Raw genomic sequence first — 15536 nt, forward strand, 5'->3', positions numbered from 1 at the left:
TTGGGTAGATATAAATAGGTGTATTGTAATTGTAATTGGAAATTTTGGGAAGTGGAAACATACTCATGTATTAAATTATTGAGCCATGTGCGTTGGAACTTTTATACATGAAACCATAAGAAAGTAGGGACCAAAAAGAAAAAGTAATTGTATGTGTCTATATGAGAATGTAAGAAAAAGAAACAGAAAAATAGAAGAAACAAAAAATAAATAAAAAAAAGAGAGAAAGCAATGAAAGGGGACAAAAATGCCCCAAGACAAAGTGATAATAACAATGCATAAGGAATGTGAATTGGAAAGAATGCATGAGTATGCAAAAAGTTAAACCCATGAGTAGCTAGGTATTGTATTATAATTGTAATAGGTTGTCCTATGTGTCTAGTGGGATCTTAGGTTAATCAAGGACTCAAATTTTAAGCTCACTTGACCATATACATCCCTACCTTCACCCTAGCCCCTTTACAACCCATGAAGAAGACCTCATGATACTTGTAAGCATGAATTAAGTAATTGTTGATTATTAGATGAAAGACAAATCTTGGAAGAATGATTAGGAGAGGATTGAATGACGAACCCTATACACTCGAGCGAATAGAGCGGATACACTTCCAGTGAGGGTTCGATGCTCAACTCCTTGTTCCCGGCTTTCACAAGCGTTCATCTAGCAAGTTATATGCACTTCATGTTGATGTTCAAATTAGTAGGATTCGTGAACTACATAGCATTTTCACCCCATATGCTCATATGTTTTCTTGGAGGATAGATTTACCCTTGACCGACTAGATAGATGATTTTATATTAGTTGCATGCATTCATTTAGGAAAATTGCATTGCATAAACCCTTTCTTACCATGATCTTTGGTATTTTTATTTTAAGCATGAGGACATGCTTGGTTTAAGTGTGGAGAGATTTGATAAACCTCAATTTTGTGGTTTATATTGTGCTTAATTTGGGGGTTTTTGTCAATATTTCTGACACTTATTCACAAGAAATGCATGGTTTTGTGTCCTCTTCCTGATTTTGCTTCATGATAAAAAACATGCTTATTTTGCCTTAGAATTTCTATATTTTAATCCTCTTTTATTGCCATTCGATGCCGTGATGTATTTTTTGAGTGATTTCAGGATTTATAGGGCAAGAATGGCCTAGAAGAGAGAAAGAAAGCATGCCCAAGAGGAAGGGACATGAAGATTTGGATTTTGAGAACTTCGCAAAGGGCGCGCACGCGCACTGCACACGCACGCGTGCATGAGGAAAGCTGGAAGCGGCGCGCAAGGATGGACACATCCACGCGGATCAAACAATTCCCACCGACGCACACACACACATGGCGCGCACGCGTGGATCTCAAAAGCAATCGGCACGCACGCGCAGGAAGCTCACGTGACCTCATTAAAGGAAATCGTGCCTGGCGATTTCTGAGGCTCATCAGGCCCAAATTCAAGCTGTTTCTGCATGGAAAAGACCTAAGGATGCTAGGGGGAAAGAGGGGATCAATCATTTTACACTTTGACATAATTTAGCTAGTTTTTGGTTGTTTGTTCTTCTAGAGAGAGAAACCTTTGTTCCTCTCTAGATCTAGCTTTGATTTGATCTTCCCTTGTTGAATTCTGAATTGGATCTTGTTAATTACTAGTTTTAGTTGTTTAATTTGAATTCTCTAGAATAATTTTGCTTAGATCTTGTGATAGTTTTATGTTTCCTTGTTGTTTGTCATTTTACACCCATTCCGTGAATCTTATAGATCTTGATTTGTTATTGTTGCATTGATGGTTTCCATGATCAATTGTGTTATTTGAATGATTGTTTGTTGATAATTGTTAGTGGGTACTTGTTAGTTTCAATTTAACTACAACTTAATTAGATATTTTATGAATGCTTACCATGTGTTTGATGAAATGTCTCCTTTGATTATGGAGTAGTTCTCTTTACTCTTGGCCTAGGCTAAGATTATTGGGTAAGCTTGAGTTAATGGGTCTAATAGATTTGATGATTTAGGAACCCTTAGTGGTCAATTTGATAGCCATTGACACTAGCCTACTACTAGATTAATTAGCAGTGAGGTTGGACCTTATGGGTTGATGTTGACCAAACCATTTAACATACTTCATGTATAGAAGTAGACTTAATGAGTTTGGTTCCTCATAATTGTCAAGATATGGTTATTAGACAAGGATAGTGACCTCAATTCCCATGCCTAGCCAAGAGTTACTTTTATCATTCATATTTGAAAACCCAAAAATCTTTATTGCTTTGTCTTAGTTATAGTTACTTGTTTAGTTAGAATAGAATTACATTGGATGTTATTTGATGAGTTTGGAATTATTCACATTTTGTTCTAATTGTTTGTATTAGTTTCTTGCATTCCAAGATTACTTGCTTCTTAAGATTCCTAATTTAATTTCTTGCTCATGACTTGCAACCCCGGATTTCTAACCAATGTTGAAGCACATGTTTGCCCATTCTTTGTAAGACGACCCGAGATTTGAATACTTCGGTTACTTTTATTAGGGTTGAACTTGTGACAACCAAATCCCTTCTAAATTTGATACTCGAGGATTGTTGTTGGGAAGAGCTATACTTGCAACGGGATTTTATTGATAAAGTCTTTACCAACATAGTCTCTTGAGGTGGATCAGTCATCGGTAGTGCAATCCGAGAAAATCCTTCAATGAATCTCCGGTAATATTCGACTAAGCCCAAGAAGCTTTTGACTTCCATCACCGTCGTTGGCCCTTCCCATTCCATCACTGCTTCTACCTTCGAAGGATCCACCACTATTCCTCCTTTGCTCACCACATGACCTAGGAACTTCACTTCCTCCTTCCAGAACTGACATTTGGACCACTTAGCATACAATTCCCGCTCCTTTAAAATTTACAACACAATTCTCAAGTGTTCCTCATGCTCCTTCGCCGTCTTAGAATAAACTAAGATATCATCTATGAAAACCACCACGAATTTGTCCAAAAAGGGACGAAATACTCTGTTCATGTAATCCATGAACACAGCAGGTGCATTTGTTTACCCAAAGGACATCACCGCAAACTCATAGTGTCCATAGCGCATCCTAAACGCAGTTTTCAGAATGTCATCCTCTTTCACCCTTATCTGATGGTAATCGAATCTTAAGTCAATCTTAGAAAACATTCCAGCTCTTTGCAGTTGATCCATCAAGTCATCTATCCTTGGCAGTGGGTACTTGTTCTTCATAGTCACTTTGTTCAATTGTCGATAATCCACACACAATCAGATTCCTCCATCCTTCTTCTTCACCAATAAAACTGGCGCTCCCCATGGAGATACACTCGGTCGAATGAACCTCTTGTTCAGAAGCTCTTCCAACTGCGTCTTTAGTTCCGCCAGCTCTATCGGAGCCATCCTATACGGCGCAATCGACAGTGGTCCGGTTCCAGGCACCAATTCAATCGCAAATTCAATATCCTTTTGAGGTGGGAATTTAGGAATATCTTCCGGGAATACCTCCGGAAAGTCTCTAATTACCAAAATCTGATCTAAGTTCTGATTATTACCTAACACATTTGTAGCCAACAGAATATAACCGTGACACTCTTCCCCACATCTCCATTTTCTCCTTCTGGCATAAACTGAATTGACCGCTCAAAGCAATCCAACATAACTTGATTCTTTGACAACCAATCAAACCCCAAAATCATCTCCAACCCAACCATTGGTAAACAAATCAAGTCATGCACAAAATCTCTACTATCAAGCTTGAAACCTACTTGCCTACAACCTGACCTAGTCATAACCGTCTGATGCGGAGTATGTACATGCAATTCAAATGCTAACTCTGACTCTTTCAAGCCTAGTTCCTCAACTTTGTCAAATGAAAGAAACGAATGCAAAGCTCCAGTATCATACAATGCAGCTAAGGTTTTATCGCCAATTAAACATATACCTCCCATCAACGGATCCGCCTTAGTAGCATCCTTGGCGTTCACAGCAAATACTCGCCCTTGATGTTGACTCTGACCCGCATTCAAGTTCTTCCCGCGAGTGCAATCCCTCGCAATATGACTAGGCAATCCACAGTTGAAGCAACCACCTAAACCAATCTTGCAAGAGTCATATGGATGAAAATGTTCACAACGATCACAAGCTAAATCCGGAAAAATGTTACTCTGATTTCCTCTCCCTTTGCCACGCTGAAACTGATCATGAGTGTTCTTTCTGAAGCCTCCTTGTCCTTAAGGCGCATGTCCTCCTCTTTTGAAATTCTGCACCCTCGGCTGAAAGTACTTGCCACGTCCCCGACTAGTGTTTCCTCCATGAGTGTCCTTTGATGAAGCTACTGTCTTTGCATATTCTTCAACTGCTCTCACCTTATTCACCAAATCGGAGAAAATATGAATCTCCATAGGAGCCACAGTAGTCATGATGCTATCCTTCAAGCCCCTTTGGTACTTGATACACCTCCAGCTTTCATAGGTCTCCGCGGCACCCTAACATACTCTAGAAAACCTACAAAGCTCCTCAAATCGGCTAGTGTAATCCGCCACAGATAAGGAACCTTGCTTCAGCTGCATAAGTTCCATCGCCTTCGCTTCCCTTGTAGACTCAGGAAAGTACTTCTTGTATAAGGCCGTTTGGAAAACATCCCAAGGAACATCGGCATTCTGAAGCTGTAGCAAGCGGCACTCTCCTTGCCACCAATGCTGAGCCTCTCCCAGAAGCTGATAATCAGCAAACTTCACGTATTGGTTATTCGGGACATATTGTGCTTGCAGCGCACGCTCCATGGCCTCGAACCAGTTATCTGCTTCTGTGGGGTTGGATGAACCTCGGAAACTTGAAGGATGAACCTTGAGAAAAATTGCCAAGGTTATCGGAGTACTTTCCATATTATCACCACTTCCTTCAACATTATCATTCATGTTTCCTTCGCCATTCCCATTTCCGTTTCCAGCCGATTGGTCTAACCTCAGCACAGCTTGTAGAGTCGCAGCAGTATTAGCTTCTATGTTATTCACCAGATTAGCAATTGCCGCCATGAATTTGGCTTAGTTATTGGCCGGTTGTGCATTCCTACTCTCGGCTCGTGAATATGTACGACCTCATCCGTGAGTGGCCATTAGGGTTCCTGTCTACACCAAACAATTGATATCAAGGTGATCATTCTCAATATCAAAAGCCTAGTGCTTCAATTATCCCAAAAAGGCACTCACAAACAAGCATGCTTGCAATATCAAGTAGATAACCTAATAACATCAAAGAAAAAGATACACAGAGTATGCAATAAAGCACAATCGATCCATCCCTCAGGCTCAAGAGGACGAACTACTCTGATACCACTAAATGTATCACCTTAATTACTCTAAGCCTTACCTCACATCGTGAGGCAAAGGTTAATGAAAGGTTACTACAGTTCTAAGCTTATACATATAATATAGAGAAGAAATAATATATTCTAGAAGCCCGATGAAGGATACAGCTCAAAAATAGGATTTGAAAAGTGCAAAACGTACACACGAAGATACTAAATTAACGTGCAAGAAAAGATATAATATAACAAAAGATAGGAGTATAATAGCATAAGAATCTAGCCACGGCTCGCGGAGTTTAAGTTGGCTAGCTTTATACAGACCATACAGAAATCTGAAGTTAAAACAGCTTATACAAGATTTCTCTCTCAAAATAAGCCTCTAGGAAAAAGTAAAATACAAAGGATGAGAGATGTAAACAAAATAAATAAAAGACTCCAAAATTTATCCAGGATCCTCCGCTCTGTCACCATCAAAGCAACTCACCGAGGTGGGTTGTGACCTGCATCTAGAAAACAACAATAGAATATGGTATGAGAACTGGAGGTTCTCAGTATGGTAATAGTGCCCAGTGATGTAAGATATAAGACCCCGGAACGCCAAAGGCAATCATAGAACTTCATATCCATCACAGGATTCATCTTAAAACATATCTAAAACAGTAAAGCATAACATAAAACCTTAATATAATAAAAGGGGTAATCTAACTTAAGGGATTTCTAGTCTAACAATTCTCCGCTGTGCCACAGCCTTCTCCAACCTATCCTCCATGCGATCCCATCGCCACCGCCTTCCGAACCTCCTCAATCCCAGTAGAAAGCACAATTAATATCAATGCAAGTAAAACACAAGTATAGACATATATGGCAAGTAATTCAAGTAAGCAATTAGGCATGTTATACAAATAGGCAAGCAATTACAAGTCGGCAAAGCAAACAAACAAATAGAAATGCACATGATGAATGCCTGTCCTATTGGCTGTGATATCACATTGTCGATTCAAATGCCAACTCGACAAATCTCCACGGTGATGTCATCCTTCGGAATCATCATTAGGAACCCCCAAGATATGGTGCTCGAAACACCATCTAGGAATCGGCGAGAGCTTTGCATAGCCACTAACGGCAAGCGAATCGGAGCACTGTAGCTCAAGATATCGCGGATTGAAGTGAAGCATGAATATTGCTTCTTCTCTCTTCTCCCTCTTGTCTTCTCAGCTGGTGTGTGTGAGTTTTTGAGAGTGATGTGCTGAATGGGTTCATTAAATGAACCTATATATATGTTGGTCTTGGGCCCATCTTGGGCCCGGTCCAACCTGTTAGCGTTTTTAGCCCGTTTGGCCCAACTTTGAGCCAAACCTTTAAAATTAATGCCCGGTTTTTCATTTCTAATATTTTTCTAAGGTTTTCAACTATTTTCACTTTTTCTCACACAGTTGATGACATGTCATCATGTCATGTTTTTCTATGCTTTTTTATACAAGAAATTGATAATTAGTGCTTAAATATTGAATGATTTTGTGCTTAAATGGTATATTTCTTTGATCTTTTGATTATATAAATTTTGTAGGAAATAATAGAAAAAGAAGCAATAAAAGCACTAAAAGAAGAATCACACTCCCAAGGTGGCAAAAGAGTTGAAAACAAACTCAAAGAGGCTTCTGAGTTAAGCAAAGAGGATTTGTAACCCTGACCTCTTCACACTCCAACAAGAATAACTTGAGTTACAAAACTCCAAATGAGGTGATTTTAGTGGCATTGGAAAGTAGGAAGCTAGAGCTTTTCAAGCATATATGGCATTGCATGGTGGACTCTAAATCTGAGGGAGAAAACTTACTCCGAAAGTGCAAAGATGAACATAGTATCAACCTGCAGTAAAGCCATCTGACCTCTTCACACTTCAGGGAGGATAACTTGAGCTGTAGAGCTTTAAATATTGCGCGCTCAAACGCATTGGAAAGTAGACATCTAGAGCTTTCCAATGATATATAATAGTATGGGGTGAACATTAAGTTTGGGCTTCAGAAGCTGGCGCTAACTTTGGCCTCTAAACAACGCTCACTAAGTGAACGCCACGTTCACTAATTGAACGTTTTCGGCCTCCAAAGCAACATGACCATGCCTTCTTCAAAGGACCATAACTTGAGCTACATATGTCCAATTAATGCACTTCAAGTTGTGTTGGCAAGCTGACATTTAAAGCTTTCCAACGATATATAACAATTTATATTTGGCATGAAATTGAAGAACAAGTGATAGGCATCTTTAAGGCCCAAAAACCACGCTTAGGAACACAAACAGCTAGCGTTCACTTTGAAGTGAACGCCACGTTCACTTTCTTCACTTTCTCGTGAATTCCAAGTTGGGAAGGCAAGGCTTAGGCTTCCATACATAAGCCAGTGCTCAAAATATTAACGTAGCGTTCACAAGGAGAGCGCCCATAAAGAAAACCAAGCGCGCACCAAAGGAGCGCTCATCAAGGAAACGTGATGTTCACTAAGTGAACGCTAGTGGCAAGTTGCATGTGAAGGAAGCACCAAAGGGAGTGAACGTGGAGTTCACAAAGTGAACTGAACACTCCACTGGGAGCAACACCGAATGCATCGTGATCTACTTGAACCAAACCAAGCACCCCTGACCCACTCTCATTCAAATCCAAAGCAAGCAAAGCCCATTAACATGACTCAAAGGCACAAAGAAAAGCTAGATTAGGAATTTCATTTGTAATTTGTTTTCAATTTCAATTTCATTTTCATTTTGTAAAGCCTATATAAAGGCATCAATTTTATTTTATTAAAGGAAGGCTGTCAGGCTAGCTTTGCTAGAGAGCAAAAGGAGTAGGAGTAGGATAGAATAGAAAACCCTCTTTGATACACATTTATTTTTCTGCACTTTACATTTCAAGTATTGAATTCAATTTAGTTTATGCAATTTACATCTTCCTGCAATTTTGTTTTTCTGCACTTTCACATTTTCGTTTCCCTTGAGCTTGATTTACTTTTCTGCAAATCTACATTCTGCAACTTTACATTTGAGCTTGCTGTTATCTGAATTTACTTTTCATGCAATTTACAATTCCTGTAGTTGTCCTGAGTTTTTTATTTACTGCCTCTTTAATTTCCAGCACCCGATTCCTTTTACATCTACTGCAATTTACTTTTCTTGCTCTTTAAGCTTCTTCCATTTTTCCTTCTGTCCATTTATATTTCTTGCAATTTACTCTCTGCTGTTTCAATTTCATTTCATTCATCACTGTTAGCTTGACTAAACTAGTCACCTCACTAAGGTTGCTTGATCCATCAATCCCTGTGGGATCGACCTCACTCTCGTGAGTTATTACTACTTGATGCGACCCGGTACACTTGCCAGTGAGTTTGTGTGGAAATCTAATTTTTCCCATCAAGTTTTTGGCGCTGTTGCCGGGGATTGATTTAGATCGACAATGATTAAGTGGGTGAGAGGTCTAGATTACGAATTTTCTTTGTTTTTGTTTTCTGTTTTAAGCTGATAGCAAGGGGTTTGAGTTATTGCCTCAATAAGAAATTCATGCTGTGACATGAATTTCAGTTTTCATTGGTGATGTGTGTTACAAAATTCAAATGTTGTTCAACTCATCTTATAATCAAACAGATTTTATGGGATATTACCCACCATCAACAATCTCTAATGGTGGCTGGGAATATCACCAAGAAATTGCAAATTTTGAGCACTCCAATCAATGGAGATATGATTCAGAACCACAAGAAAATCATATGGGATATCAACCACCACCACAAAATGATTCATATCAGTATCCTAATGGTGGCTAGGAGTATCACCAAGAATTAACAGATTCTGAGCAACCCAATCAATGGAGATATACTTCAGAAAATGATCATGACAATTTCATGAGATATTGCCCACAACCACAAGATGATTTAGGTCATTATCCTCATGGTGACTGGGAATATCAACAAGAAATGAGAGAATATGAACTATCAAGTGAAATGAACTATTTTCCAGAGCCACAAAGTGACTCATACTGTTATGACACGCAGTTAAATGATGGCTGGGAAGGGAATTGCAATGATTCACATTCTAATCATTCAAAGACATTATCACTTGATTATGCTGTCAGTACATACATGGAAGATTGTTCCTCCATGCCACAAAATAATCCACACTGTGATAAATTCAACAATCACTCAAGTTGTAGGTGGGAGGATCAAAACCAAACAGCATTCAATAGTTCATACTCCACTCATCAAGAAACATCATCACTGGAGTGTGCTTTCAATAAGTTCATGCAAAATTGTCCACCAATGCGACAAGATGATCCATACTGTGATAAATTCAACAATTCTTCAAGTTGTGCTTGGGAGGATCAAAATCAGAGAGCACCCAGTGTGTCATACTCCATCAATCAAGAGCCATCATCACTTGAGCAAACTTTCAATTCATTCATGATAAACTGTCCAACCTCACCTCCCAGTTTTTCACTTGAAAATTTTTTATCACATGAGTTTGCCTTAACACAAAGCTTCTCTCAAGATCCATACAACTCATTTCACCAACCACAAAATTCATTCCACTACACAAAAAAATCATCTCAACAGTCACAAAACTCATTTCATGACTCACAAGATTCATTCCATACCACTCAAAATAACCTCACCACAACACATCCATATCCACAAAATTTCTCTCAACCTTCATCTTTTGAGCTAGTATCTGAGGATCCCCTTTAAAAGTCTAGGGAATTGTTGGAAAGGCAAAAATAATCTTAGAGAGAACAAGAAATCCTCCTCCAAAGGATGGATGAGCAAAATAAGAAAACACTCAAAACTGCTAAGCAAGGAAGATGGAGACCAATTGGTGGATGTGAAGGAGGAAATGGAAGAACAAGAAGAAGAGGTCTCTGTGTCAAGTGAATTTTCAGTAAAGAAGGAAGAGGTAGTGGATGTAATTGAACTTGAGGTTGCATATCTACAAAAGCCACTTGAGATGACAATGGAACATGAAAACTCATAACCCTCACAAACTTCCCTGAACCAAAATGTCTCAGCACTTAAATTCCTGATTGAAAGATATGAAGAGGAGATGAAGAAATCTTGGGAAGATCAACAAACCTCCTCCATAAAAGTGCTATTAAACCAGATGTTGAGTGCAAAGGAGGAAGTGGAAGAACAAGAAATTGAGGAAGACAATCAAGGAAGTTCATACTCAAGTGAGGCAGAAAGTTACATAGAAGAAGAGCTCATGGAACCACCAATTCAAAAGGCTTTTGATGAAGATAAAGTTCCAACAATCACACATCAACCATGTCTTGATATCCAAGGAGTGAAGGCAACCAACAAGAACACCGAAGAGAGGATTGTGACCAAGGTACCAAGGACAACATTCAAGAAAAGGTCAACTACAAACAATCCTCCCCCTGATCCAACAAGCAAGTTAAATTCAGTAAATAATAAAAGGAAGCTTGCTGAGGAGAGACCAAGACAGGGGACAGTAGCTGAATCTTCTTCCCCCTTGAGGTCATTCCTCTTAACAAACTGGAAGAAAAGGAAGAAAGTGAAGAAAAATATGTCAAGCTAATGACACTAAAAGAGCGCTTGTTGGGAGGCAACCCAACCGTAGGTAACATTTCATTTCTTTGCTTTGTTTACTTTTTCTGTCTGCTTTGTTTAATCTCAATAAATTGGTATATTATTACATTCTAAGTTTGGTGTTGCCTTGCAACAATTTATTCTCAAAGGATTACTGCATCAAATCAAAAATTAAAGTGTCACGCTAAGATTCTAAGTTTGGTGTGCCACTTAATTATCTGTGCAAGAAATCCAGCAACACCACTTGTCTGCATAATCATAATGCCTTTGCAATGTTATCTTTCTTTTAGTTAGACACTTTAGTATTCTCTTTGTTTTAGTCATATATTTGTTTTTAATGCTTTCATTTATTTTTCTCCTTAAGTGTTTTTGTTAAATACCTTACCAAGAAATCCTTATTCATGACAGATTCTTCCCTTGGTTATTGTATTTAACATATAATAGTTTCCTTTGTTTTAGTTCAAGTAAATTGACATGTGATTGCATTCTAAGTTTGGTGTTGCTATGCAACAAAATTTGGTTCCAATCTTTACTAGATACTTGCATCAATTCCAAGTGAAAGTGTCACACTAAGTTTGGTGTGTCACTTATATTTTTATGAAAGGTATCATGCACACCCTCTTATATTTGCAACCATAATGTCTCTGTTTCCTGTGCCTTGATGGTTATTCTTAATTTTGCTTGCTTAAACAGATGTACTACTAACATTTCATTGTGTAAGACACTCATGGTCCATTCTACACCCATCACCATTGTTCTAATTGTTGCATGAGGATAAGCAAGCATTCTGAGTATTGGTATGGAAAGGAGGAAGAATGGGAGGAAAAGGAGAACAACAAGGAAGATGAACTACAAGGTGGTAATGCTTCTTTCTCCTCCTACTTACTTTCAGCACTGTAAATTGCATGATTTTCTTTATCTTCTCTGTATGCATGTGTGTTATGAATAAGCATAGTTTGATTACTGATTTTTAACATCTTGCCGTGACATTATGACTACCACTTTGAATTTTGTGAGTTCAAATGCAATAAAGTATCATGATCATAAACAAACAAGGTTGTTAAAGAAGAATTTAGCATGGGCATATAAGTATTGGAAGGCTAGTATGGTTAATTGTTGCTCAATTTCATTAGATTTTATTTAATTGAAGTTTTCATCTAGGACATTTTATGAAATTTTTTAAACCATGAAAACCTTGAAAAAGCAAATGGAATTAAGGCAATAAAAGAAAAAGGGAAAGAATGAGAAAGCTGAAGGCTCTGAGTACCAATGACAATTCATTAGTTAAGTACTTGTGGTGTTTATGCATCAAGCAAAAAGTTTGAAAATAAAACACTTAGAGTCAAGGCTAGTCTCAAGTGCAAAAGCACTCCCTCAAAGCTCAAGGCTCTGAGCATCAATGATTGGAGAGTCAAGAAAAGAAACAAATGAGCTTAAAAAAGTCCTCTAATTAAATGCTTGTGGTGCTTATGTATCAAGTGGTAATACTTGAAAACGAAGCATTTAGAGTAGTAGCTTTGTTATCAAGTCATGGGACAAAGCACCCAAAAGGAGAAGCTAATAAGAGAACGTAAAGCTTGTTTCAAGGAAGAAATATAAGGAAAAGATTTCATAAAATGAGCTAGAAAGAAGCATCAATCATTTACATCTCTTTTGTGATTGTAGCATGCATAGAAAACTAGCCAACCATGAACATTGAGTTTCTATTCTTCTTACCTTGGATTATCAATCTCTATTGCATGATTCTTTCCTTGCTTGGGGACAAGCAAGGTTTAAGTTTGGTGTTGTGATGACATGTTATCATGTCATGTTTTTCTATGCTTTTTCATACAAGAAATTGATAATTAGTGCTTAAATATTAGATGATTTTGTGCTTAAATGGTATATTTCTTTTTATCTTTTGATTTTATAAATTTTGAAGGAAATAATAGAAAAAGAAGGAATAAAAGTACTAAAAGAAGAATCACACTCCCAAGGTGGCAAAAGAGTTGGAAACAAACTCAAAGAGGCTTCTAAGTTAAGCAAAGAGGATTTGTAACCCTGACCTCTTCACACTCCAATAAGGATAACTTGAGCTACAAAACTACAAATGAGGTGATTTTAGTGGCATTGGAAAGTAGGAAGCTAGAGCATTCCAAGCATATATGGCATTGCATGGTGGACACTAAATCTGAGGGAGAAAACTTACCCCGAAAGTGCAAAGATGAACATAGTAAGGCCAGCTGACCTCTTCACCTTCCAAGGAGAATAACTTGAGCTGTAGAGCTTTAAATGATGCGCGCTCAAATGTATTGGAAAGTAGACATCCAGAGATTTCCAACGATATATAATAGTATGGGGGGAACATTAAGTTTAGGCTTTAGAAGCTGGCGCTAACTTTGGCCTCCAAATAGCGCTCACTGAGTGAACGCCACGTTCACTAATTGAACGTTTTCGGCCTCCAAAACAGCATGACCATGCCTTCTTCAAAGGACCATAACTTGAGCTACAGATGTCCAATTGATGCGCTTTAAGTTGCGTTGGAAAGCTGACATTCAGAGATTTTCAACGATATATAACAATTTATATTTGGCATGAAATTGAAGAATAAGTGATAGGAATCTTTAAGGCCCAAAAACCACACTTAGGAACACAAATAGCTAGCGTTCACTTTGAAGTGAATGCCACGTTAACTTTCTTCACTTTCTCAGGAATTCCAAGTTGGGAAGGCAAGGCTTGGGCTTCCATACATAAGCCAGTGCTCAAAATATGAACTTAGCGTTCACTAGGAGAGCGCCCATGAAGAAAACCAAGCGCGCACCAAAGGACCGCTCATCAAGGAAACGTGACGTTCACTATGTGAACGCTAGAGGCAAGCTGCACGTGAGGGGAGCACCAAAGGGAGTGAACGTGGAGTTCACAAACTGAACTGAACGCTCCATTTGGAGCATCACCAAATGCATCGTGATCCACTTGAACTAAACCAAGCACCCCTGACCCACTCTCATTCAAATCCAAAGCAAGCAAAGCCCATTAACATGACTCAAAGGCACAAAGAGAAGCTAGATTAGGAATTTCATTTTTAATTTCTTTTCAATTTCAATTTCATTTTCATTTTGTAAAGCCTATATAAAGGCATCAATTTCATTTCATTAAAGGAAGGCTGTCAAGCTAGCTTTGCTAGAGAGCAATAGGAGTAGGAGTAGGATAGAATAGAAAACTCTCTTTGATACACATTTATTTTTCTGCACTTTACATTTCAAGTATTGAATTGAATTTAGTTTATGCAATTTACATCTTCCTGCAATTCTGTTCTTCTGCAGTTTCACATTTTCGTTTCCCTTGAGCTTGATTTACTTTTCTGCAAATCTACATTCTGCAACTTTACATTTGAGCTTGCTGTGATCTGAATTTACTTTCATGCAATTTACAATTCCTGCAGTTGTCCTGAGTTTTTGATTTACTGCCTCTTTAATTTTCGACACCCAATTCCCTTTACATCTACTGCAATTTACTTTTCTTGCTCTTTAAGCTTCTGCCATTTTTCCTTCTGTCCATTTATAATTCTTGCAATTTACTCTCTGCTACTTCAATTTCATTTCATTCATCACTGTTAGCTTGAATAAACTAATCACCTCACTAAAGTTACTTGATCCATCAATCCCAGTGGGATTGACCTCACTATCATGAGTTATTACTACTTGATGCAACCCGGTACACTTACCGATGAGTTTGTGTGGAAATCTAATTTTACTCATCAACAGTACCGGGCAGACTTAAACCGGTTCGATCGGTTTAGCTGTCGGTTCGTGGTTTTTCTCAATTTTTCATAGAAAAATACACTGAGTTCAAAAATCATATTTAAATACTCAAATTCTCATTCTAAATTTTTGGATTCTATTTTGGGCAATTTAATTATCTAATTAGGCGGTTAATTAGTCTCGGTTCTTACAATACGCACAGGAGGTTGTGCATACGCAAACTTCAGTGTGTGCTTCTCCTTTGTTTTCTTCATGTGTTCCCCCTTCTTACATGCTTACTTCCACTTCTACCTAGCCATTCTTACCTATTGAACTTGGAATAACTCACAAAACATATCAGGGTATCGAATGGAATAAAAGTGGGGTTAAAATGATCAATTTAAGCACAAAAACACATGTTTTCACATTTAGGTCCAATTTAGAGAGAAATCACAAAAGTATTCCATTTTAGTGATTTAGTGTGAGTTTATATGATAAAATTCGTTTAATTCAAGCAAAAAATTATCATAAAATATGGACTCGTCAATTTCCCCACAATTAAACAATAGCATGTCCTCATGCTAAACCCAAACAAGGAGAATGATCAAAGGGTAACAACTTATTAAATGCAACTATCTATATGCATGCAAGTATACTAAATACTATCTATATCCATCTATGCTATAGTGTCCTATTGATTTGGTGAAAACAGACCAACAAATAACCAAGTAAGCATATGGACATATAGGGCTGAAAGAAAAGAAATATTGTAAATGTGATCTCAATTTAATGAATTAATTCAAGTTTTCAAATTGAAGAAACTTGCAAGAATACATAATAAAAGGTGTAAAAACATAGAATTGAGTAATTGAACCCTCACCAGATGTATATGCACTCTAAACGCTCAGTGTTTTGTGTTTAATCACTCAATCCTATCTAACAATCAA

The 15536-nt window shown here is 37.9% G+C and overlaps 1 protein-coding gene across 1 annotated transcript; it reads right to left on the minus strand.

Moving 5' to 3' along the window:
* LOC107640696 lies at positions 3026-5016 on the minus strand. The gene is made up of 4 exons (XM_016344200.1): positions 4477-5016; positions 4249-4347; positions 3796-4080; positions 3026-3112 (listed from the first exon to the last, which is right to left on the minus strand). Exons 1-4 carry the CDS (start codon positions 5014-5016, stop codon positions 3026-3028), a joined length of 1011 nt encoding a protein of 336 aa, XP_016199686.1.

This window comes from Arachis ipaensis, chromosome B05 (genome assembly GCF_000816755.2).
Source record: "Arachis ipaensis cultivar K30076 chromosome B05, Araip1.1, whole genome shotgun sequence".
Classification (NCBI taxonomy): domain Eukaryota; kingdom Viridiplantae; phylum Streptophyta; class Magnoliopsida; order Fabales; family Fabaceae; genus Arachis; species Arachis ipaensis.